The sequence below is a fragment of the Seriola dumerili genome, unplaced genomic scaffold (genome assembly GCF_002260705.1).
Source record: "Seriola dumerili isolate Sdu_G_001 unplaced genomic scaffold, Sdu_1.0 BDQW01000291.1, whole genome shotgun sequence".
Taxonomy (NCBI): domain Eukaryota; kingdom Metazoa; phylum Chordata; class Actinopteri; order Carangiformes; family Carangidae; genus Seriola; species Seriola dumerili.
In genome coordinates, this window is record NW_019174546.1 from 1,980,492 (window position 1) to 2,006,088 (window position 25,597).

The 25,597-nt window shown below is 40.2% G+C and overlaps 1 protein-coding gene across 2 annotated transcripts in view; it reads right to left on the reverse strand.

Annotated features, from left to right (window-relative positions):
- The window catches only part of LOC111231096 (collagen alpha-1(XI) chain-like), an 86,586-nt gene that overhangs the window by 25,997 nt on the left and 34,992 nt on the right, over positions 1 to 25,597 (reverse strand). For both annotated transcript variants that reach the window (XM_022758083.1, XM_022758082.1), the window contains exons 14-43: positions 25,027 to 25,083; positions 24,447 to 24,500; positions 24,234 to 24,287; positions 23,770 to 23,823; positions 23,573 to 23,626; positions 22,734 to 22,787; positions 22,584 to 22,628; positions 21,741 to 21,794; positions 21,595 to 21,639; positions 20,038 to 20,091; positions 18,905 to 18,949; positions 18,537 to 18,590; positions 18,388 to 18,432; positions 17,444 to 17,497; positions 17,305 to 17,349; positions 16,246 to 16,299; positions 16,028 to 16,135; positions 14,692 to 14,745; positions 11,954 to 12,007; positions 10,624 to 10,668; positions 10,256 to 10,309; positions 9,013 to 9,057; positions 8,574 to 8,627; positions 8,369 to 8,422; positions 7,640 to 7,693; positions 7,135 to 7,242; positions 6,165 to 6,254; positions 3,287 to 3,340; positions 439 to 546; positions 195 to 302 (exon numbers count right to left, since the gene is read on the reverse strand). In XM_022758083.1, the coding sequence (XP_022613804.1) occupies positions 195 to 302; positions 439 to 546; positions 3,287 to 3,340; positions 6,165 to 6,254; positions 7,135 to 7,242; positions 7,640 to 7,693; positions 8,369 to 8,422; positions 8,574 to 8,627; positions 9,013 to 9,057; positions 10,256 to 10,309; positions 10,624 to 10,668; positions 11,954 to 12,007; positions 14,692 to 14,745; positions 16,028 to 16,135; positions 16,246 to 16,299; positions 17,305 to 17,349; positions 17,444 to 17,497; positions 18,388 to 18,432; positions 18,537 to 18,590; positions 18,905 to 18,949; positions 20,038 to 20,091; positions 21,595 to 21,639; positions 21,741 to 21,794; positions 22,584 to 22,628; positions 22,734 to 22,787; positions 23,573 to 23,626; positions 23,770 to 23,823; positions 24,234 to 24,287; positions 24,447 to 24,500; positions 25,027 to 25,083 (1,812 nt within the window). The remainder of the gene's footprint in view (positions 1 to 194; positions 303 to 438; positions 547 to 3,286; positions 3,341 to 6,164; positions 6,255 to 7,134; positions 7,243 to 7,639; positions 7,694 to 8,368; positions 8,423 to 8,573; positions 8,628 to 9,012; positions 9,058 to 10,255; positions 10,310 to 10,623; positions 10,669 to 11,953; positions 12,008 to 14,691; positions 14,746 to 16,027; positions 16,136 to 16,245; positions 16,300 to 17,304; positions 17,350 to 17,443; positions 17,498 to 18,387; positions 18,433 to 18,536; positions 18,591 to 18,904; positions 18,950 to 20,037; positions 20,092 to 21,594; positions 21,640 to 21,740; positions 21,795 to 22,583; positions 22,629 to 22,733; positions 22,788 to 23,572; positions 23,627 to 23,769; positions 23,824 to 24,233; positions 24,288 to 24,446; positions 24,501 to 25,026; positions 25,084 to 25,597) is intronic.

A 25,597-nucleotide genomic window follows, 5' to 3' on the forward strand; every position in this document is an offset into this window, starting at 1 on the left:
AATCTTTGCAGTTGAACCACAATGTTCTGATCCCAGGAGCTGATTGTTACAGATGTTGGCGTTGAACTCTCCGTTCGATTTTTGCCCTTAATTAACCTTAGTATATGCTTTTGTGAGGAAAAATATCTAATTCTCTGAGGTAGATGTTGACATCAAGGATTCCTAGTATTCTAATATATATAACTTTGTTCCACCTTGTCACCGTCTTCTCCAGGGGGACCCTGAGGACCAGCCGGACCAGGAAGACCAACAGGACCTTGAATTCCATCACGGCCGGCAGGACCCATGGGACCTTTCTCTCCCTAAACATGACATTGATAACAATCATAAGGCATTGTCACATTACCATCAGTCAAATCAGTGCTGTTCCTAAAAGTCACAGTGCATGCAGAGTCAAAGAAGCGTTTTACTGAATGAGAGTTGGACAGAAAAACTCACAGGAGCTCCTTTTTCTCCGGCTGGGCCAGGTGGTCCTTGGGGGCCGTTGCGTCCTGTCAGACCAATGGGACCTCCGGGGCCAGCAGCACCTCTCTCTCCAGTAGAACCCTGTCACCAAAGAACAAAGGCCCATCACTCACTGCTGCATTATGCGGCAGCTAACTAGAAAAGTCAATTTCCTGCAGAGAGGGAACAGTGTGGAGCAGATGAAAGACACAGGAAATGTGCTTGGTCCAAGTTGAACCATGAAAAGTCTGAATTCATTAGAGAGGCTGCATTAATTAAGAACATTTTCAAGAAAAACCTTTTTCCACAGACTATAGCCACAATAATGTAAAGTGCCTTAAATATACCTGAATGAATCAGCTTCATTGTTTTTTCAGTTTTCACAGAACGAGACCCAGATTAAAAAAAAAACAAACTTGATGTGCCCATACAACCAAACATGTTTTAAGGACAATATTTGCTGAAGTTTAGATTAAATGCAACATGCACACATTACAATATGTAGAGTAGAATATGTATCTTTGTATTTGATTATTTTTTTTATTTGATTTGTAAGGAGCTTCAACGACAACAATGTTAACTATGATTTATAAACTGGTAACAACAGCTGCTGTCAGCCTCAAAGCTTCACTCCGATGAGAACTACTGATGAGTAAACGCTTATCTGACTAATAGGATTCAGCTGCTTTCCTCTGTCAAGGCCTCATGGAAGGTCTCGCCATTTTTTCCCACATTAGCGTGTCTTATTACTCTGATCTTCACTCTGTCCAGGTGGGTGCTCATCTCTGTCGTGGTGGCTCAGATCACATAAACTGTGACTACATTTTTGATCAGCACGTCATTATGGCATCCTCCTACCAGGCCAAAGATTCACTCTGATTCTCACACACACACACTGATTCATCTGCTGATGTGAGCTGCCACCTGGCACTCATATGCCTGGCCCATTTCATGACAGACATTGCTGGTGACACAGACACACACAGACACACACAGACACACACAGACACACACACACACACACACACACACACACACAAAGCTCCAAACTGTCAACCGCAGCCTGCCAACCTGCTCGCCAGGACACACACATACACACACAGACACACAAGTTTCTTTGACTCACACGACTTCAGATTGTTTCTTTCTGTTTCCCTCCTTCTTGTTTTACCCCTGCCTCTCACACATGTGATTCTGTGGCTAGAAATCAAAACTGCAACACAAAAAACACGCAGACAGACACACAACCAAAGTTCGTCACTCAACTTGTCGCATTCATCCTTTCTGTTCTGTTTCGTTTTTTGGTCTGTCTCTTTCAAAACGCATGCACATAGCCCCCTGAAAAGACTAGGAAACTGCAGCACACACACAGCACTCACAGACTTTCCCACAGCACAACAGCAGCTCAATCTCTGGCAGGAAATCGATGGAGGAAAATATCAGATCTCTTGTGTGCGTGGGCACTGCACACCGGCTCCCTTTTTTTTTTTTAAAAGGAGTTTTTTCAAACACCACCAAAACAGTCTATCACATGTTTTCAGCCAATGGCTCACTTTCAAGCCAATTTAAGAAAACTATCTCATTTCGCAGTGGAAATGGTTTCACTCTTTCAGAGAAAGCCCCTCTTCTCACTTTCATCATCTTTTCATCCGTGCTCTGCATATCCGCTGTCATCTAATCTGGTGTTGCTCTGTCGCTGGTGAGCAGGGGCAATTATCGGGAGCCTGCGTTTAACGCTTGAACAAAATGTCAGACAGTTCAAAGCTGCCTGTCAGTCAGCTTTCTGTACAGATTCACCGCCAGAGCTCCCGAGGCTGGGTTCAGAGACAAAGGCAGCGAAAAAGTGCCCCACTTATTTATGGATTACCCTGCCACTCCTGCTCCTTTTCAGGGTCCTAAACTATGTAAGAGCAAGTCAGATTTGACACAGTACAATGTGTGAATGCAGCTATAGCATCTAAAAGGATTGCCATTACTGTGATTAAGGTTAATCAGTGATGCAGAAGATGCAACATAAGTTTCTACAGCCACAGAGAAAAATCCCAAGTGTATTATCAACTGAGCGAAAAGTTTCTCTAAAAGTAATGCTTATACAAAAATAATAAAGGCTGACAATAAGACACAACCTTCCGCCATCTGTCCCAGCAGCAGTTGCTATAGTAACAGCTAAATGTGAGTAGAAAAACATTGCAGACCAATCAAGTTACTGGGATGAAACTAGTTGTTGTTCAATTAGGCAATTAGGCAATGATTAAGCCATGCTTCAAAGTGACGTTGTTGGGCACTCTCTTTTATTTCATTCCAAAGAATATCTCTTAGCTGTTGTACAAACACTACAACTCAAGCAGCATATTGCTTTTACCAAACTGTGGCACATAAGCCTCTCCTTTTAAACTGCTAAAACGTAATCATTATAAAACTATAGTGTTTATCCTCTGCAGAGCAATATGATACTAAACAAAAACACAGTAAGAATGAGAGGTGATCTTCAGTTAGAAAGATTTGTAATTGTGTGCTCACAGATGTCCATATTGTGTATCCTACAAGGTTTCACACTAAGTAATATCAATAAGATATAAGATCCAAACTGAGAATTATCTGTTTTATGAGAAAAGAAATATGAGTATGGCTTACCCCCCCCCCCAAATTGAACTAAGCAACTACCTGCCCTACTCTACTGTATCACCTCTACACTGCAGTTCACATCGCATGTGCAGCTGAATCACCGGAGAACGGAGCTGCGCGCAGCATGTGCAACTCCGTTCTCCAAAAGCACAAGTCACTTTTCACTGCAATCTCTGTGGCAGGAGAGATGAGGTAACCATAGCAACGGGCTACTTACGATGGGGCCGGGGGGACCCTGAGGCCCTTCTCCTCCCTTTAAGCCAGCTGGACCCTGAAAGCAGAGGACAGGAGAGGGTTAGATCTCACTCGCTGCGGGCTGCCGCTCAATGCCATTCAAAGAGCAGTAATCACAGCTGTCAAATGGGCCTTTAAATGTTTCTACGTGCGTGGATGTGTGCACCTGTGTGTGTGTGTGTGTGTGTGTGTGTGTGTAGATATGTGCATACCTGTGTATGAGCATGTACTATATATGGAAGGCTAGGGTCCATAAAGGTATTAAATAGCAATTTGTGATTTATACACACTATTAAAAAGGTGGGAAATCATTTTTGCATTTATATATTAGTGATGTGAACATTAAGTTCGTCCCACTCTCGTTTTGAAAGGTTTCTAACCCCTACTTACAGCATGCCTTCTAGATTTATAAAAAGATGCACCTCTTATGATGTGCTTTCTTTGAATTTGCCTTCACAATCAACACGTAATTCTTTCCTGATTTACTGAGGCAGCAGGTCAATAAAGGGTCAGTTCTACCAAAATACAAAAAAAAACTATTTTATCTTTGGTTTTATTTGTCCAGGTTTTGCGATATCAGTCTGGGAGATTTCCTTCTATCACCCCAATCACACAGAGCTGAAAGGATTTTTGGTTGCAGTGCTCACAGCAAATGAAAAATTACATTTAAAATATCCAGCAGCACAGATTTCATTGGAACTACTTTCTCCCAAAGAAAATGTTCACAGTGAAGTCTGTGGACAATCCAGAGAAAAGCGTCGTGTTTCTGGAAAGAGACGCTGCTGCTGAATGCTCCAAATGTAATATTTCAACAATGTGAGCACCACAAATGAAATCCCATTCACCAGAAGAGACAGACATCTTGAAACCTGAGCACATTAATCCAAACCTACTTTCCTGGTTATACACCACGAGATGGGTGAGGTGGGCTGCAACTTTACGATTATTATAATGAAAAAATGCCCATCACAGTTTCCCAAAACCCAAGGTGCCGTCTTTCAATGTTTTGTTTTGTCCCACCGACAGAAAAATCCGTTTAGTAAGAACAACAAAGAAAAACACTAAAATTGCACATTTGAGAAGTTAGAACCAGCTAATTTTTTTTTTTTTTTTTTACTTTTTTGGCATTTTGCTTGAGAAAATAACTGAAACAATTAATTGATTATCAAAATAGTTTTTGTGATTAATATTCTGGCAAATGACAGAATGAGGAAATTGGTTGAACAACCATTTAAAGCAATCTGGCAATCCCAGTTGCACTCTGTTAATGAGTTCGATGGGTGGAAATCCAGCTTTGTATTTGTCTAAAATCATCAAATTCAGAAAAGAAATACTAAAATAATAAAACCTTTTCTTTGGCTACAGCTCAACTCGATTGGTGAAAAATTGGCTATTTCTTAATAAGTTATGATATAGCCTCATCTGTAGGCGTATTTATATTATTTATACAAAAGGTTCCATTAAATGAGCTTAAACGGAAATGAAAAATAGAAAGGATGAAGCCTGCAGTGGGCAACAAGTTCAGGTATAGTCCATCTATCTCTGGACCCCTGTCACTTCCTCCAGGTCCCTGCCCTTGAATGGCAATGCCTGTGCTGCTGAATCACAGCACCAGGAGACTGAGGCTGCATATGGAAAACACAGTTCACCAGAGGCAGTAAAGACTTTCATTATAATAACTAATTTACAGGCTCCAACAGAGCCAGGGGGTGCGGAAGCTGCCAAGCAGACTCTCCACCTCTCCGGCTTCCACATTTTACCACGGTGCATTAGAAGGCTGGAGGGATCTTTCTTTGCTGGACACACAAAAAGTTATTTATTGGCTTGTATATCGCTACTGTGCCTTTCCTCAAAGACTGAGAGATGGGATAAAGAGTGTGTGTGTGTGTGTGTGTGTGTGTGTGTGTGTGTGTATGCCAGTTCAAAATAGAAATCAAACTCTTTGTACCTGCACTGCACTCTGTCAGCAAACAGAATGAGATTATCTTTTTATGCTCTTGCTCATACAACAGTTGTACACCTTCATGTGTGTTTGTGCCGGTGTGTCACTGGATGGGATCACTTGAAGAGAGAGTGGGAGTGTGTGTGTGTGTGTGTTAGCTCATGCAGTGTGTGCATATGTGTGTATGCTGCCATTATGAAGAGAAAGCCATCCCCCCTGCACACATGGGACAAACATAACGGTGGTAATAAGTCTGGGCAGGGCTGTTGTGTGCTCTCTTAATGGTCAGCCTTGAAATGAGCTTCAGCCTCAACAGTCCCTCAAGCTGATCCTCAGTCAGCCTCTAAAACCCATCCCCTCTTCACCTTGAACTTTTTCTCACCCATACCCACTCCTTTTGAGAATTAATTTGGGTTACTCAGCAGGCTACGTAGCATGCTCACAGAGTCGTGGCTTTGGATCTAAATCATAGGGCTGTGACTCATTCTTCGATCAAAAACAAAACAGGAAATCCTTCTAGCAAAGGACCTGAAACTAGTGCAGCTTTAAAAGCCGCTAAAATGCACAGACTACAGGTGATTACAGAGACATTTACTAGCTAAAATGTTTTGCCAAAGCCCCATTTACAACACACTTTAACCTACCTCAACCTTGCTGAGATAAATGATGATAAAGTGAGTTAATATTGTGTCTGGACTAGTCCTCTCCATTACTTCTGTGTAAGCCAGCTCTGCACCTTCTAGTCAGGTCCATTGCCAAGCCTGACATTTGGTTTAACAGCAGGTTGTTAGCCCTGTAATTGGAGTTTGGAGCTCAATTCAGCCGGGTGTTTGCTCAGGATGTGGGATGAAACACGTCTATGTGCACATGTGAGTTTATTTGCCTGACTGTGTTAATGTGTGGGTGGTCTGTGTGTTACCATGGCCCCTGGAAGACCTCTTGCCCCCTGGAAGCCCCTCAGGCCAGCAGGTCCTGCCTTGCCACCATGACCCTGGGGACCTGGATCACCCTACAGAGGGAGACGGGATAATACCCACTTAACTGACATCTGATATGCTGTTGGGTAATCATTAAACACAGAATTGCTTTAGGTGAAAAACAATAAAGAGAGCTGGATCGGCAAGAGAAAAAATAGCTTGATGAAAGCTGAAATTAAATTATTATTTGGGAAAACAGTGATTAAGTGATTAAGGAGTAATGGCAAAATAGGAGGGACATGCCAAATTTTAACAGACAACCATCAAGTTACCATGTATACTTTTTAGGGCTTGTACCACTGTCCTTCAATTTTCCAATTATACCATTATTCCAGATTGTGAAACTGCTAAATTAAGACCTCCTGTTCAGTTCTTGAACAAGAAATACTACATTTTTAATCTTTTGAAGGCATTCACTTTAACAGTAAGAGTGTATAAAAGCTTAAAAAGCTTGAAAAGTGTTTTAAAAACAAGTTTTAATTCTGATGTAGGTCATTATAATAACAATAACAAACATTACATCTAAATAAACACATCACTCAAGAACCCTACATGACTTCAGTTGTTATTATGCTGTCTGATTTTCCAATACAATATTCCATACATAGCAGCTCTGTAAGTGCAGCTCTGGCCACAACTTAAAGTGGTTTCTCTTTATTATACTTGGTTTGCCCATAAATAATATTAGAATAAGTCTGTTACATTAAAATGCAATGGGTAGTTCAAGCGCCAGGATACAGAGAAACAAACAATAATCTCCAAGGACAAAAACAAAGAAGCTAGACCACTTTCCACTGCGGTCCTCGAACATACGAGGTTGAGAAAAAACAGGATCGACAACACTTACCATAACATGTAAATACTCATCTCTGGTGGACTGTGCTTTTATAACACACAAAACAAATCATTTACCTTTCCACCCTCTTTTCCAGCAGCTCCAGGTAGACCTTGCTCACCAGGTGGACCAGGAGAGCCTGGGTGCCCTCGCTCGCCGCTGGGTCCTGTCTCTCCAGTTGGTCCCTGTCGAAGGCAACAGAGATGTATTAAGGTCAATGTGCTATAAATATGTCTTCACCTGTGTCCTAAAGGAGATATGATACTGATACAGTGGTAACACCTGAGATTAGAGTTTAAGATATCTGAGGTGATGCACGTAAACAAATCATACTTTACTTTATGGAAGTCTTAATGAGATGCAATAATTTATTTTCAGCCCAGACCTCATTACCTAAGGCATCCAAAAATCTATCTAGAGCTTTTGATTCATCTCAATAACAATCTGCGCATATGGGTATTTTATAAGATTCAGTTGTTAAGGGTACATACTTAAATATCAGTGTCTGTCCAACAACACACGCAGGATAAGAGAGGAAGTAGCTCCTAATAACCACAGTAGTGAAGTGTGCTGTATATCTACCTGAGGTCCAACCACGCCTCCAGGTCCTGGGGGTCCAGTCTTTCCTTGGAAGCCCTGAGGGGGGAAAATAGAGATATTATTGACAGTATACAGGTAGAGTTGTGTAGTATACGCTGTCTACTTTGTGCTGTACATTATATGAAGAATCTGAGCCATACAAAAAATCAGTATGAAATCATCGGTGGTGTCAAGTTTATTTGTACTGTATAGTACTCTCACCCTGCTGGCTAATATTTCATTTCAGGGATAAATAACGTCATTATAAAAGCACACTAAATATGTAATTCATTACCAATATGAAGAATTACTTGCTATCAGTTCCAAGTTTTGGACATGTAATCAAAGAAAATGTTGCATGAAAAACATGTACAACATACAAAACATTACAGTATCTACTGTTATGGCATGAGTATAGAACCCTATATATGGTGAGGCCCTGATGACTGGTGGTATCGTGATCAGTGAGCATCAGCTGTCGTGACAATACACTACATCAACTCAGCTGTACTGCAGTGATTATATATTAACATTTTCTATTGCTTCTGCTTCACTTTCACCCTACAAACACATTTTGAATGCTATTTCAGTTCTCTTCATCCATGCTTTACTTTTTGTGTAACCTATCCAAGAGGGCAAAAGGCTGAGTTGGGAGAGAGTGGGCGCTGATGCGTGACGTTCAGGGTTAAATGGCTCAACACAATCCATTCACAGATAAAACTACCCACTCACCGTCTCTCCCCTCTGTCCGGGATGACCAGGCAGCCCATCTTTTCCTGGTGGGCCCTGGGGGTGAAAGAGGTAGACGGTTCATAAAAAATCAAGACATCAGGTTGTAAGAGTGTATTAATATTTGAAAAGCTTATGTGAAAATTGTCAACATGGAGTTGTTTGTGCACGGTGCTAACTCACAGACTGTTTGACAGCAGCTACTTACATTTGGTCCTTTGGGTCCAGGGAAACCGACAGGTCCCTGTGGCCCTTGAGGTCCCTTAAATGAAAAGAAAATTAATGGAGTGAGCAGAGAGAAGAGATGAGAAACACAACATAGCTTTAACTTGGAATTGGAATTTAATTGGATTTTAGTTGGCAAATTTAGCTTTCTTACCATTGTAATTGAGAAATAACTTTCATTAACTTTTCATTATAGATGTTTAGGATTTTAGCAACACAATTAGGTATAAAATCAGTTAGCCAATGGAGTCGGCAGCTGGAGCACAGGCTTTATCCACCTTTTGATTTTGATGTGACAAATAGCTGTAATTCACTTTGAGATAAGATTCAAGTACAATGTACCTGATGTACTTTTGCTGTCACTCAGTGCACAAAACTTCAACATTTCAGGAGGCACTGATCAAAGAATATGTGATACTAACCCTCTCTCCTGGCGGGCCAGGAGGTCCATCATTGCCTGAGGTGCCCTGAGGAACAAGGGATGGCACAAAGAAATGTTGTCAACTTTGTCAAAACTGTCAAAGTATGAAGTGTGAATGAAAGTTATGTAAAGCACTGACATTGAGGTTATACAGGAAGTGTATTTGCACAGCTAGTAAGCAAATAAATCTGTTCAATGCCATTGATTCTATTCATTTAGATAGCAGGTATATGTTTATTTTTTTGTTTGTTTATTTACATCCTCATTAGCTACTATAACAACATTAGCAAAAAAAAGGCACAACACATAACATCTGGCGTCCACACACGCTGTAAGACTGAACAAAACTAAAGACAAACAGGGACAAAACAACACAGTAATTCAGAACCCTTTCTGGTACAATGGATAGTTCTACATAATTGCATCACCTCTTAGAGACCTAAAGTAATCAATAAAGCAACTTACATCCTCTGATCACAGATAAGTCAGGATGGCTGGCTCTCTCCATCAATATCACATTTCAGAAGGACTAGATATACTTTCCTTTCCTAATTTTTTTTTTTTTTTTACCTTTTTGTCAAATTTAATCTACTTGCCTGTTCAATCTAATTTTATTATAAACAATCATCTGTAATAACTTTGTCACTGCCTGTTCCACAGTTGTGTAAAGAGTGTGTGATTTTTAACTCATGTTTTGAATTAAACACTACACAGTTTGCCTTTTCTATATCAAGATCAATTTGTCTACTGTTACCCAGACTTTTATGAACTGCAGTTCCTCATTTAAAGACCTCGGGAGCTAATGTGTGTATTGTAGAAATATCTGCGTACAATGCACAGCTGGTATTCTCAAAAATCAATGGCAAATGATTAATAGCAATAATAATAAACTTTATTTATACAGCACCTTAGCAGCGATTGCACATTAGTAAAAAATTTAAATATAAGTGGTCCTAAACAGCTTCCTTGTTGCAAACCACACATTAGTACCTACCATTAAAATATACTGTATATTTCCTATAAGTAAGATCATTTTTAATGTGCAGCTACAGATGGTTCAATGTCATAACAATTCAACTTAGTCAATCATAACTTCTGATCAGTTATGTCAAATGTAATATTTAAGCTACTTTCTGTGTAAATTTTCCATTCACTTTAACTCTCTGTGTGTTGTTAAGCATTTAGACATATTCCTTATCATTGACCACACTGTTAAATATTGAACAAATGACCCTTGCTCTCACCTTTGCACCTGGTTTTCCTGTTGGTCCTCTTGCACCACGCCCACCACGTGGACCCTAAATACACATTATATAGAGCATTACAGTAATGGAAAGTTAAACAAATGGCATTTTGTCTATTTTGTTCTATATTGGAAAATATAACAAAACCAAAACCAATAGAGAAAGTAATAGCATAAAGGGCAGGTAATCAATATCTAGTGCCCTCTCTGCCTGTCTCTACAATTCACAACCCAGTGCATATCTCCTCAAGACGAAAAGGAAAATACAGCCAATACACAACTACACAAAGGAAGAGATTTTCATTTGAACACAATAAATCATTTATGTGGATGGTTCAGTCTGCGTTGGCAGACGGTTGAATTGCCTACCGTTGGGCCGCGTTGCCCTCTAGGGCCAGCTTTGCCGGCAATTCCCTGAAAAAGAAAAAGAAAAGCTTTGATTTAGGACAAAATCATTCCTTGTACCATCAACCAATATGAGTACTTTTTCATCTCTTAAGAAGTTTGAGCTAAAGCAGTTCTATAATAACAAATACACTCAAACATGAGGCAGACACAAATACTAAGGGAGGCTGAGTGAGAGTTGAAATAGAACCATCTGAGCATCTTTGGACAAAAATAAATAATCAAATTGCTGCGGTAAGTGGTTACCCACAGGCCCTTGACAGCTTGAACTACCTGTCAATTCTAGCACTATGGGGCCAGGGGTGTCTGCCTCTCAATGCAATGCCTGTCTGAGAGCGGAGAAGAGCTCGTCTCGTCAATAATAACACCCCCCCGCCCCCTCAATCTACATCATCTTTAACCCTTTTCACCTGGACCCATTCTACGGTCACATTCACAAAGCTGAATATAGTTGTCAGTCCTCCCTCGGTTGCTAAGGCCCGATTACACCACAAGACCAAAAGTATGTGGACACCCCTGTTTTCACACGTTTCTGGGTTGTTTTTCATGGTTTGGGCTTGGTGCCTTAGTTCTAATTAAGGGAAATTTAGTTGCCACAACATACAATGATAGCTTCTGGAGAATAGCGTGCTTCCAACTTTTTTGGAAAAGCCCTTTCCTGTTTCTAAATGACAAACTGAAGTGAATAAATACATGGTTTTCCCAGTTTGTTGTGGAAGAACTTGACTGGCCTGCACAGAGCCCTGACCTCAACTCCATCCAATGCCTTTGGGAAGAACTGGAACGACAGGCCATATTGCTTACCAGACCTCACTAATGCTACTGTGGCTGAATGGAAGAAAATCCCTGCAGCCAGTCTTCCCAAGAGTGGAGACTGTTAGAGCAGCATAATGTTGCCAGTGGTGTTGGAATATTCAACAATCACAAATTCGGGTATTTACATATTTTGTAGTGCAGTTCATACACAGCTGGGTTACAAAAACAGTGACACACACATTCTACATCTGAAGTGCAAAGCACACTGTCTACAGGTTATGTTGCACTATAGAAAAAGGCTACAAGTAGATTTCAAATCAATACTTGACAGTATTTTTTCTGAGTCCTCAGTTGGAGTTTAACCAGCAATGTCTTAGTTACAATACATGTGTCTTAGTCTGCTGAGACTCACTGACCATGATGTGTTTCAGTATTCAACGCTATCTGCACTTACTTCCCTTTGCTAAATAGGAAAGCCCACAGTGACTGAGTGTACATGTTTTTAATAAGGGAGAGAATAATGAATTTTGTGGCTCACCCGTGCTCCCTTCTCGCCATTCGCCCCAGGGAATCCAGGGAAGCCGTTGGAGCCCTGCAAGACAAGTAAAAGAAAAAGTGAGTGAGTGAGAAAGGAGCGACAGATAGGGGAATACATTAGAGAGCTGGAGGGTATAAAATAAGAGATCCCTGCAGTAACAATGTTACAAAGGCTGAAGAGGATTTAGCAAAATTCCTTTTGCGCTTTACTGACCGAGGCTAATTAAAAGTCCTTACACAGTGTAGGTACTGCCATACTAACCAGCAGATTCTTATCACTCATTCTCATCACTTACAGTTTACAGTTGTGAGTTCCCATAGATAAATGAGCAATCTCTTTTAAATGCTTCAAACGAACTCAATTGGAAAGTCTCCTCCTCGCCACTTAAGACTTTCTGACACACATAAACAGACAGAGGTGATGTTAGCTTGTTAGCACAGTTATGAGGCAAAGTAGGAAGTTAAAAAAGACAGGGGGAGCAAATAAAGACAAAGGAAGGGGAAACAGCAGCTCCCCTTTGATACCCATCAGCAATTTAATGATTGCGCTTTTGCAGGCTGTGCCCTCTGATAGTGATGATGGTGTCAGTCAAACAAATACTAGGAGGGCAATCGCTTTTGGATGAATAAAAGGAGCGCCAAGAATAAAAGGAGTAGCAATACAGCCTCACTTTATGCAACATTAGGTCAGATAAATGCTGTATCTATTTAAGTTGAATGTTTCTTTGTCTCTGCCTTGTCTGGGTGCTTTGCGTTGCGTTGCAAAACATTCTCTGATTCATAGCACAACTTTAGTGCTCATTACTGCTCGCATGCATATGTATACATGGCATAATACTGTGCCATAGAAGCAAGGCCAACTCAACAAGGTGGCGTGGGCAGAATTGCAAGAAGTAAACAGCCTAACGCTGTGGAGACAGCAGGAACGGGAGATCTATGCTGCTTAATTTGTTTTTCACAGAGGTGCAGTTATGGTAAACTGAAAGGAGAGCTGGTACTGGACAAGCCTGACTTGTACCACAGAGATAAGACAGTCCACTGAAGCTATTGCAAATGGCATCCAGAATTAACGGTGTGGGAAAGCTGTTAACAGAGAGTGATGGGGTGCAGCAGCCAAAAACACAGCCAGTGGAGGGATGCGTGCACAGGCTGATCGAGGGGGATAAAAGGCTGCAAACGAGCCAGGACTCTGACCCTGAACCTGCTCACGAGGACGATGTGACATTTTAGTGTAGTTGCTCGCTTGTAAGTCGCTTTGGATAAAAGCATCTGCCAAATGAGTGAATGTAAATGTAAATGTACAACACTTATGAGACTGTGCTGTGGGATCATGGGCTTTGCAATAGAATCAAAGGCAAATCATCTCTTAAATATTATGAATCCATTTAAGGCTCTTAAGGTCCTGTCAAACAAACAGTAAAGTATCTTTAAGATTATAGAGGATTAGGTCAATAAAGGCGTTCTCATTATAAGTTACCACAGAGAGTTTCAAACTTTGTACAAAAAGCTCAAAAGCTGGATATCCCTTTTTGTAGAGGAAAAGAAGAAGAGACTGTGGCACTGTTTGTACCATGCCAAAGTCAAGATGCCTTTGTCTTCTCTCTCTCTCTCTCTCCGAAAACACTTTTTTGAAGCATACAGAGTCTAAAAGGAAGATCTGATCCTGGGCTCCACTGGGAACCTTTGTGGGCAGCCTTTGTTAAAAATTATTTATGGAGACAAACAAAAGAGTATCCTTTGTGTTTTTGCCATCTTTGCTATTACTGCAGGCTTTTACTACATATTCATTACACTAATTCTACTTGTGTATAGTTTTATTCAATTGTGAAATATCCAGTAATTAAACAAAGTGGAACAACTGATTTCAAATCACTGGAACAAATGGATTTGAAACCGTCTCATCTCCATTCTTCTGCGTTTCCCCCACTTTGTGTAATTTGCCCAAGTCTCTTTTTAATGTGTGCGCCGCGCTCAGCTCAGATCCTGCTGACATTAACACACAGAGCAGGAGACTTGCCTATCTGGATGTTGTGAGAGTAGGTGTATCTGACCCGTCATATCAGTGCCAAGCTGTCAGTGCTGACAGCAGCAGAGAGGAACCAGCTGCAGCAGCACATCTTGATAGTGGAGCTGTGGCACGTTGGTCAGTGCTACAGTGCAAGGAATGCCAAACTGTTAGATAATGTCTGGAAGAGTTTAAGGAAGGAGGACAGCTGATGACCCCAGCAGGTGACCATGCAAGTTAAGCTCCTTATGAGAGCTGTGGAGAGAGTACAGTAGGTGTCTGCTTGGGTTTGTGTTTGTGTGAATCAGGGTTAGTCAGCAAATCAGCAAGTTTTAGAAAAGGCACATGGGAGCAAATTTAGATATGAGTGAATGCTGATCAGCCAGACCTCTTTAAAAAGATTAGGAGGTCACCGAGACAATCGATACAGAAAAACAGCAAACATTCACACATGAACACACATGCAATACACGTATGCATTATGCGCCCAGACAGACAGGAGACGCAAGCGCACAGACACGAGCATGATTTCACACTGAAAGGCAGTCTAGTTAGCATGAACATTGCCCTTCAGCTGCTCACATTACCATGGCAGCAAACAGCTTCTCTGCTGAAATGCCCATGACCAAGACACTGAATCTACATTCAGCCGGCCCTGATCTCTGACCTCCCATGGGATTATGCACAACAAGTATCTCTCCACATTGAACAGTAGAACACTGTTCATCACATACCTTAGAGCCTTGTCTTCCAGGATACCCAGGCAAACCGGGGACTCCAAGTTTTCCCTAAAAAGGAGCAAAGAAAAACAAAACCAAGACATTGAATTCTCATTGTGTCACTAGAGACTGTAGTAAAGTTCACAGAAGCATTGCAAAAAGCAATAAACTTATAACCATAAAGTTTTACTTCTGGTGTGAGAAATTTTTTAATACCACGTTTATGCACATGACATCATCCGTGCAGAGGCTTTCCTGCTTTTCACCCATTTATGTGAATTCATTTTGGTCCATCTAAGCCATTTCAGACGCGGTACGGTCATTAGGAATCACACGGAGTCTGATGTAACTGTCCTGTGTGCTTTTAAACAAAAGGTCAAGTCGTATATTTTTATACAGATCTGACTATGACTCCATTACATCTCACTCCAGTGCTGGTAATTTGTACTTTGACTTTACTGTCACACTAATTTTAAACAACTCAAGGTGAAGACGTCAGCAGATTTGACATTTATGAATAAATAAATCTTAAAATCTTATTGATGTATAGTAGCATAAGTAGCAATGAGAAGGGAATTAAAGTTTGTATTTGTACCAAGTGGGATTAGCTCATCTGTACGGCAAATGTTGATTTCAGTTTTAGCAAAACAACTAAAATAACTTGTTGATAAAGTTTAGAGCTGCAAATAGTCTTCCTTTTTTTTATATGAGCTCTAATAATTTTTCAGTGTTTCATATCTACAGTTGCTGATTTGACAATTAGTTCTGTCTGGCATCATTACTGTGTTTTTATGATGTAGTTTTATCCACAAAGATCTTGTTGTAACCTTTAATACTAATGTGTTATAGTACAAATACTGCAGCACAATGAAACGAGATACTCTGTGGAAAGATAAGCTCCGTGGAGAAACGTCAACATGATCCAATTAAAATGGGACTTTTACAGAGCTGAAGGGGGGTGGAAAAAAAAACCAAAACTTCAAATGATCAAAATAGCTACAAAACTGTGGTGAACAGTTCTCCCCCAGATCTGCGTCTTTCCAGTTCAGTTCAGTTAAGACATCCCCATTACTGTAAGAAAAGAACAATCTTTACTCTGGTCTGTTTTTCCAACCCTGCCACACTCAAACAGCCCTTGTACTCCTACATCTACTTATATATGGGTGACTTTCTATATATGTATGTTTGAACCGGTATTGCTCTTTAAAGCACTTTGAACTGTATTTGTAAGACACTGGACTCAGTAAGTGACTAAGTGAGCTTGAATTCCAGCACGACAATAAAACACATTAATCAATTGAGGAAATAAGGAAAATCCACAGTCCAGCCTTCGTGGGTATTGATTATTTACCTTCTCTCCAGCTAATCCCATGGGACCAGCTTCTCCGCCAGGTCCTGACTTGCCCTTGGGGCCCTCGGGACCGTCCTCTCCTCTGGATCCAAGTACACCAACCTCACCCTGGATGCAAAGAAAACAAATGTAACCAAAGTGATTTCCTTTACTATCCTTTCATTATTATTTTTTTTTCCCCACAAGCATCAGTTTTATCTTTAGAGAGGATGATTCACCTTGTCACCCTTGAGACCCATGTCTCCTTTGAAACCAGGAAATCCATCTTCTCCCTGAAGATGAAAGAGACAAAAGTATGATTGTTTAGAGATGAGTGTTTTATCCAGTACCACAAAGACAAAATGATTACACTTCAGTAAGATAGTTCAAATGTAATATAACCGACTTTATATAACAAAAATGTGGAACCCTGATTGACTGTTTAAGTGACAAAACAACAGTGATAGTGACAAATAGCTTTAAAAAGTTTATCATTGCAGTTTTACAGTAACGTTGAGAGGTGTAGAAACTCCTTAGGACAGAAAAATACTGACATCTAGTGGCCACTCCACTGACGCATTCAAATGAAGTTATGATTCTCTCAGTGTGTTATTCTACTGACATCTGGTGGTTAAAATTGAGAATGCAGTTTTCAATCTTTTCCAAGGTGCTACAACCAGTTTCATGAAGGCTCTCCATATTATTCATATATTTATATATTGTATATTACATTATATTATTACAGTTTTTTTGTGATATTTTTATGCATGAAACCACTCAGATAATAAAAAGCAATGCAATAGAATATGATAAGTATATAATTTATAAGTGTGATCTTTGGGGATTGGTAAAATACTAGTCCCACAGGACAGGGCAGGATACTTAAGACAGATGTATCAAAGTATAAGTAGCTTTTAACAGCATATTCAGTATTTTTATGTAATCTCTGAAGAGCTCCAATTTCCTGACTATTTAGTGGAAAATCTACAGAGTGGCACTGAGGTAGCAACAGGCTACGTTCAACCACAGCAATCCAAGAAAACAATGGCACCAGATCAATCTTCACTGAAACTACCCTACAAACAGCCTCATTCTAGTTTAATGTTCCACACTCCATTACATCTCAGTGGCATGATGACTTAACTGCCAGCCTGATGGGCCTTTCAAGAGTTTTTTCCACTTTGCTAGATTCAAAGGAAGCCTCATTTGAGAAGGAATTACTACTCTGATGGGTCCATTTTTAGGGGAATGACATTTGTCAACCATGTTGAAAAAGTGGAGACTGGAGAGGTGTTTACCTTTTCTCCTTTGCCACCTTTAAGGCCTCTGATGCCCTCAGCACCCTGGAGAGGGAGAAAAATGGAGTCAAGATGATATTCAGGGAAAATGGAGATTTATCATGGCAGGGTGGTACTGCATGACTAAGATAGTGCTTACTTTCACACCACGAGGCCCAGGGTAGCCAATGGATCCCATAGGACCAGGAGGACCCTAAAATGTAAAAAAAAAAAAAAGGATCATGTGATCAGTGAAGTGAGTGTTACTGTAGCTTCAACCTTTACTATGCTTTGTCTCTACTGTATTAAATCATTTTCTTTCATGACACAGTTACACATATTAAAAGGACAAAAACCAAATAAATGGACATAAGTAAATGGACAGTGCCATCTGATCATGTTAATATCAAATAATAGACAATACAAGAACAAAAATCTAAACAAATCTAACTGATGACACATTAGCTACATTCAAGCTAGCTAATATCATATCATAGCATTTCACTTCAATTAAATTGATTAGCTCTTGGACATTTTTAATATTGAACAATTTCTTACCAAATTTTACATTGCTTGGTATCATCAAGTAAAATGTTTTACATAATTAACATGGTGGGGACAGTTATATTAAAAAAACAAGCAAAAAAAACAGATGGATTAAACTAGAATCCAAATTTCAACAGCACTATAGGCTGCCCTAACTATACCTGGCTGGGAAATATGGCACAATGCCCTTGCTGCCTCTGTCTGGTACAAATAATAACTCAGTTTTAATCTTTTGCCTCATGAACACGTAGTTGGAAAAACATTATGATCACCATGTCTGAAACTGAGGGATTTTGAATGTACAACACTAATATTTTACAGTAAAATCTCTCACTAAATACTGACCATAAAAAAACAGTGTATTCTATTTCTGAGACAACTTACCTGATGTTATCTAAATTGTGCGGTTATATTAAACCTGGCCCCTTTGGCACACTATAAAGGCTAAACAAATGCTAAGTTTAATTATTGGCAAAAACTGCCAGTGAGTCTGTGAGAACTGAAATTATGGACTTTACTGTAAAATCCAAATTAAAAGCTAAACTACATAATACTCACAGCTGTTCCTTTGTCGCCTGCAGGACCTTCTTTTCCTGGGTGACCCTAGAGCAGTCAGAGAGATCATTTATCCACAGGTGAACATGCTGAGTGTTGGTATTTTGTCTGAATGATGTAAAAATGAAAAATGAGTCAGGTGGGTTACTTACAGGAGGACCATCAGCACCAGGAAGGCCAGCCAAACCTTGTTTACCTTGAGGTCCCTACAAAGACAAAATAGTAGTTAAGTAGGAGGATGGATAGACACATAAAACTACTGATAAATACTCTCAGTTAGACAAAGTAAGTGTTTATGCAGGAGTACTCATACAGCAAAACGTATAAAGTGTGTGTATGTGTGTGTGTGTATGTCTGTGGGTGTTCATGTTTGTGTGTGTTTTAGCCATCAGTGCTGTGCAGCCAGAAATGGCCTATAGCTCAGCAGTGAATCTGCAGAATCACTTAAGAGGTCTTGACTGAAATATTCACTTATCGGGACAGCAGAGTTGTGGAGGACTACAGTTCCCTCTTTACTTACTTTTTCACCAGGAGGCCCGATTGGACCTTGAGGACCAACAAGACCCTGAAAGACATTGGAAGTATATCTATTATTAGAACAGAAAATCATTTCTCATAACAGGGATTGCATGATATTTAAAATGAAGTGGGGAAAAGAGCGCCTGCTTTGTTCTGTATTTGTGATTTGCTTATTTTGTAAAGCATTCACCTTCTTTCCAACCATTGTTATTGTTGGTTGGCTACTTTATGCTGCCTATTCAGATCTGCTCATTCAGCTGTGCAAAGGGAGGTCCATTATTTTCTAAGATTTATTTTAAAGTCACACATCTTAAAGACTTTTCGAGAACTCCCCCCATGAATAATAATAAAAAAAAAGTTATTAACACTTAAAATAAGAGAGCTGTGTTACTTTTTTACGGTCCAATGCCTTTGCTGGAAGGCATCAATCTGCTTCTGGCCAGGTATAACTAAAAAGGAACAAGTTATTTATTCAACCTGTATACCATCAGGATAGGTTCCTACTAATACTTTCCAGGGGAATGACGGCATCCTGTCCAGGCTATGAGCGTCAGCAGGACTGAAAATCTCACCTGGCAATGGTCATTTACCCCTGGCTACAATATTGGGTGTGCTGTTTTGTATTAAAGATGACTATAAAACGGAATATTTTTCACTGTGCCACCAACTGGACAGTGTAATCGGGTTAAGTGCTATCAAATGAGTACAATATGTCTCCTCTCAGCAGGACAGAGAGGATGTTTTTCTTTTTCGTGGCAACAGAGAAACAATGTTAGTGAAAAGTCTTTGCTCTAATTAGGTGCAAATTTTGTGGAATGCCTCACAAAGCGGCATCCATTTAAGGAATGAAGGATGGAGAGAAAGAAGAGAGAGGAAGGAGAGCAATGTAAAAATACGTCTACGAACATCTGATTAAGAAAACAGGAGTGTGAGAGATCACCTGAGTTTACAGAAAACTTGGATATGGCAAAGGGGAGTATGGAAAGGACAGATTTGAGGCAGGGAAGGAGGAAGAGATGAAAAAAATGAAGGGATTGAACAGAGAGTGAGAGACACAGCAAGAGAGACAGGGTGATCAGACAGGGTTAGACAACATAGACAGACAGGGAAAGAGAGGAAAGAAGAGAAACTTACATGTGGACCAGGCATACCCTGCTGCCCAGGAGGCCCTGGCTCTCCTTGAGGACCCTGCACATAACAAAGAAAAAGCAGATGATGCAATTAATATTTTTAATTGCTGAGCTGATTCACTTCTATTCTACTACTTTAAATTTACACAACTACTAAAAAAATACCACCAAAAAATTAAATAAACACAGAGACAAACTAATTTAATTTATATATGAAGGCAAAGTCATGAGGTGCATCTTGTCTTTTGCTCCACTCCAGTGGATTTAAAGAATTGTCCTCATGTGAATTCAATTGCAAATGTACTTTTCCTGCATCAAAACTGTGGCACTGGGTTAAGTGAAAACACTGGGTGACTTTGTTTGGATAGATTGGATGAATTGGCTTCATCCAATCTGTGTCAAGATTGTGAAACAAAAAGATGGAAGGGGAGAAATGTGATACACTGGCTCATGAAGCAGAGCTGTCTGTTTCCTAGCCTCATCCAAAGTTATGTTTAGTTCCTATCAAAGCCATCCGTAAAATCTGGTGACTGGTGGGAATTTAAAAAAGTTTGGTGATGAAATACTTTCTCTGAATACATGCTGTGAGGCTGCAGAGACATCTGGGTATGGATTAATGCTAATAGGACTAACTGGAAATGGTGGGCTGTTTGGTATCCCTGCTGAGATTTAGTGTGTTACAAACCAAACATATACAAAAACAGACAAGTCCCTTGTGAAGCAGCCCACTCCAGCTGTTACAACAAACACTAAATACAAACGCTGGATTCAGAGAATTTTAGGCTGCTTGACTGTGATTGTTAGCGGGGCCTTTAGTACAGGATTCAAAACTGAGCTTAAATAAAGGATCCAAATGTAGTTGGTAAAAACATTTGGGTGCTTCACTTGTAGAGGATGCCTTAAAAACATTCATATGTAAGAGGCTTGTACAATCGGGGATTATAAACCCTTTGGGAAGTTCTACTGCTTTGGAAACTTTCAAGTGTTCTGCTTGGATTTTTAGAGTAGGCTGTGATCAATATCAAGTCTGGAGAAATTAATGAGAAGCATACCAAATGTCTATTGTTTTGTGTCCGTTCAACAGCTGTTTGTTTCTTTGGCTCAGTGACTCAGTGACCACAGACAATGTGTGGGCTTGTCCAACCGCCTTGACCAGTGATCAGTTACCCTCAGTCGAAACATCCCACTGGGACCGTCCGGGAAGCTGAGTGCATGATGGGACCGTGAGCAGACAGGCTTCTCTGTTTCACCCTTTACTAAATCTTAAGGCCCCTTCATCGTGGCCTGTTCAAATCAGCAGACTTTGTTTTGCGGGGGAGGTCTGCACCAAGCACCATCTCTAATCAGCAAATGAGCTCCATTACCTCCATTCTTATGATGTTACATTGAGGTTAAAGGTCACTGACCTCCAATCTGCCTCAGGCAGGCATAATGATAAACTGATTGCTTCGGTGGTCTGGACAAATGTGTGCCAAAAAAAAAAAATTCACTTTCTGACAACCTGACTTTCTTCTGCCACTGGCCAAATATGACAAATGAGCAAAACATGAATATTTCTCACCATGTTTCCTTTGGGACCAGCTTGCCCATCAAGTCCAGTAAGACCCTAAGGAGATGACAATTTGACAAGGAAAGTTGACATCTCATTAAGTTAGAACACAAATTATGAGTAGTATGAGTATTAAGTGATATAGCAGGTGTACTTACACGCTGTCCTGCGGGACCTGGAGACCCTCTGGGGCCAAGCAAACCTCTAGGACCCTGTATATCAAGACAATTACAAGTTAAGGAAAATTTTGTAAAATAACACCTTCACAAAAATCACTTCATGTCAATATGACTGAAACTGTATGTTGCATTTAAAAAAATGGTGGAAATAAAAAAAGACATAATGTAAAGTACATTAGATTAGGATTGAAAATCCTTCAAGTGATTGACCTGAGTTTTTAAAATACTGACCTCATGAGGACATGCATGGTAATTGCAGATGCAATTCAGGGAATGAGCAATTAAGTTGTTTCTTATCTCAAATTCTTAAGTTGTGCACTTGAAATCAATGCACTTACTGTGCCCTTTTATCTTATGGACACTGTGTGATGAAATAGTGTGCAACCATTTTTCTAAAAAGGACAGTGTTGTTTCAGGTATGACAGGGAGCAAATCATTTTTCATGCAGCTCTATGGTCCATTTAGACTGAACTCGGCAGCATGTGGCAGTTTCTCACGGGTAATGACAGAACAACACGTTTCTCTTTTCTATTTTCTGATCTATTATTCAGAGACATTTGGTCTTGGCAAGGTCGGTAGTACAAACGCAATGGTCTTTGCAGACAGGAATGTCGCTATAACTGCAAGAAGAGAGGAGGGCGAGGTTATGTGTTTAAATAATTGCTAAAATTAATACAAGAGAAGGAATGAGGGGGTGAGGCCTGTGGTAGCAGAGGAAAGGAGTAACATGATAGTCATATTTTCATCATATTCTTGTTTTTAACTTGAGCTGCAGTTTAACAATCTGGTCTCACTGTATTATCAGATAATAAATGTACTTACACTCTCTCCAGCCACACCTCTCTGTCCAACCTGGCCATCTTCACCCTTTGGATAGAAAAGAGAACAGAGGTTTATGAAAGCACGCAGTGGAATTTTGAAGACTTTTGATAACAAGGGTAAGTTGTAAGGGGACTGTGTAATACTACTCACTCTTGGGCCATCCTCTCCTGGAGGTCCTGGAGGACCTGTAGGACCCTGTTCTCCCTGGAGAGAAAAGATCACAAGAAAAGGAATATCAACAAAGAGTGGGAGTGGCAGGGTCACAAGAGAGTCCACAAGCGTGGTCCCTGCAGCTAAGAGAGATTAAAGGCTCCTAACTCTTACTTATTGAAAAAAATATATGGGTCAAAAATTCAGAGAATGTACAGAGACGATGCTTAAAAGAGAGCAACAAAAATGGGCAACAAAATTGCCTTTAATCTACAGTAAGCATGGTCACCACAATTGGCATAGACCTACATGGTTTCCAGTATTTATAGTGCTCTATAAGCACTGGCGTACCTCTTGTGGCCCTGTAATTACTCAGTATAGGATAAGGCACGAAAGCCTGTCTAGAAATACCCCTCTGTGATCTCTGTCCTCTCCCTTTTGACTCTTTACGCAGGCCCAAATTCCACAAACACCAAACTCAGCACTCCACACTCGCCTCCAGGCCTGGTTGCAGGCAGCCAAAGTGGTTCTGGAGTCGGTCCCACCTCTTGTAACTGGGTCAAACGCCCTAATGAGTTCCACTGCTTCAGAATTCATATCTGTCAACACTGGAGTGTACATGAGATGGATGGGAGGTGGCGTTTGAACTACCAATCAGCCCTGATGCTGCTGTAAGGACAGGGTACAGAGCAGTAAAGACTTTTGATCAATGAGGATCTGGGACTAGAAATAAGAGACAGCAGGGTCTTATTTTTGGAGGCAGATAGAAGCCTTTGACGATGTTTGTCCTCTGACCTTGTTCTTTCGCAAGACCCAAAATTCTCTCTCTTCATACTTACTCTATGTCCCTTCTCTCCAGGAAGACCAGGGAGGCCGTCAAAACCTCGGTCACCCTGAAAAAGCACAGAAAGAAATGGTTAGCTCTATCAATCAATATAGCAGGTGTTCTTCCAAACACACTTTTCAAATCCAGCTCACAGACATTGTTTTTTTTTTTTATTTAATTTTTTTTTTGACAACCTGGTGTGTACTTTACCTTGGGCCCTGCCTCTCCTGGCATTCCTCGAGCACCATCAGCTCCATTACGACCCTGGAGAACACACAAATATCATGTCAGGCCACATGGAAATCACATTAGAAGAAAAATATTCAATTATCTTGAATGGTTGTGGAGAATAAACACAGGGAAGATGCTATCATTTTCTAACTAGCTCATAGTTAAATAAACATGACTTTATGAATTGACTCGACACACAGAGACGATTATTGAGTGCAGCTGACTTATTTGAAAGAAGGCCATGTTTGAAACTAGACTGACTCTTCTTTTTGGGTATTGTAGCATTGATCCTTGGACTCCTGTTAGGCAGAAATATGAGAAATTTTGGAATTTAAACTTATGTCTTCTGCTGCAACACAATTTCGCCCTGGAGAAGATGAATCAATGACTGTAATAAAGTTTAAAAACCTCTTGGTTGAGTCAGGATAAAAAAGTATTCTTACCCTCTTTCCTGCTTTTCCTGGAGGCCCAGTTGAACCTTGAAGACCTCTGGGTCCCTATGGAGAGTAAATATAAAACAGTAGTATAGGATAAAAATGGTAAAATTGGAAGCTTACTATACAAAGGCAGGAGAGAACCTCAATGAAACAACAAATACCTGAGATCTATAATTACTAATGAAAACAAAAACTTTTCGTATTATTTTGTCTTCTCACCTGTGGTCCAGAGTCACCACTGTCACCTTTAAGTCCAGGAGAACCAGGACCTCCCTATTAAACACAGACATACAAATTCAGTGAATGAATATATCTTCACTGAAGCCAAATATGCTGTCATCCAATCATTTGTCTTAAAAACCAAAATAATCTAGAATGAACTAGAACCAAATCCAAATGGACATAATGTAAGATTTTAAACTTGATTGTGACTATACAACAGAGACAGAGAGAGAGAGAGAGAGAGAGAGAGAGATCAGCAATTATCAGTCCACAAGACTTTGTGTATGTGAATATATTGTGCCTTACAATAAATAATATGTAACAAGATATCAGTTTTTGTTTTTGCCTGTAATCAGTCCATCAATCTGCTTCTCAGGTAGTTATGGAATAAAACAAAATCACCTCACAAGCAGACAGGGAGTGTGTGTGATACAAGTGTGTGTGTTAGGGGGGATGATAAATGCTTGAAGCTGAACCCTTCACATGAGGTAGCTCTAATCACCCAATGTGTTTCTCATCACTTGTAAAGTGAGTGGATGGTAGGTAGATCAGCTGCTTGTGTAAAAAAGCCACTCACCACAGGACCAGATCTTCCTGTCATGCCCGCTGGCCCTGGAGGCCCTCTCATAGCCAGCTGTGGATCAGACAGAAACAACTCATAAACCAATGATCATCGAACAGTGTTGACACAAACGGACGTGTCCAAAAACAATATTTCTTCCTCAAACACTAGACATTAGACGATGTATGTTTTGCATTAGAAGTGCAGCCATGTGTGCCTTATTATTAGGCTCTCTTTGCAGTCAGTTTATTAGCATCCAGTGAAGTGATTGCAAAAGCATCTGTTTATGCTCTGAATTTTCTGATAGATCAAAACTTTTTTTGTTATTATCAAGGTGAAGACCATCATTAGTCTTGTTTGTTTATGGAGTTATTGTAATATTACAAAATGAATTGGGCATGGTTGTTAAAATGCTACATTTAGTGCCTGTAATAAAGCAGAACTTTGTGATATTGACATTGACTCAACATTCATTCATGTAACTGGACTGAACCCCAAAAGGGGTCTGCAAATAATAAAAAAAGACTAATAAAAAGCCTCCTATTCAGCCTCTGTACAGCATGGAACCTTAAAGTGTGCAAACTTC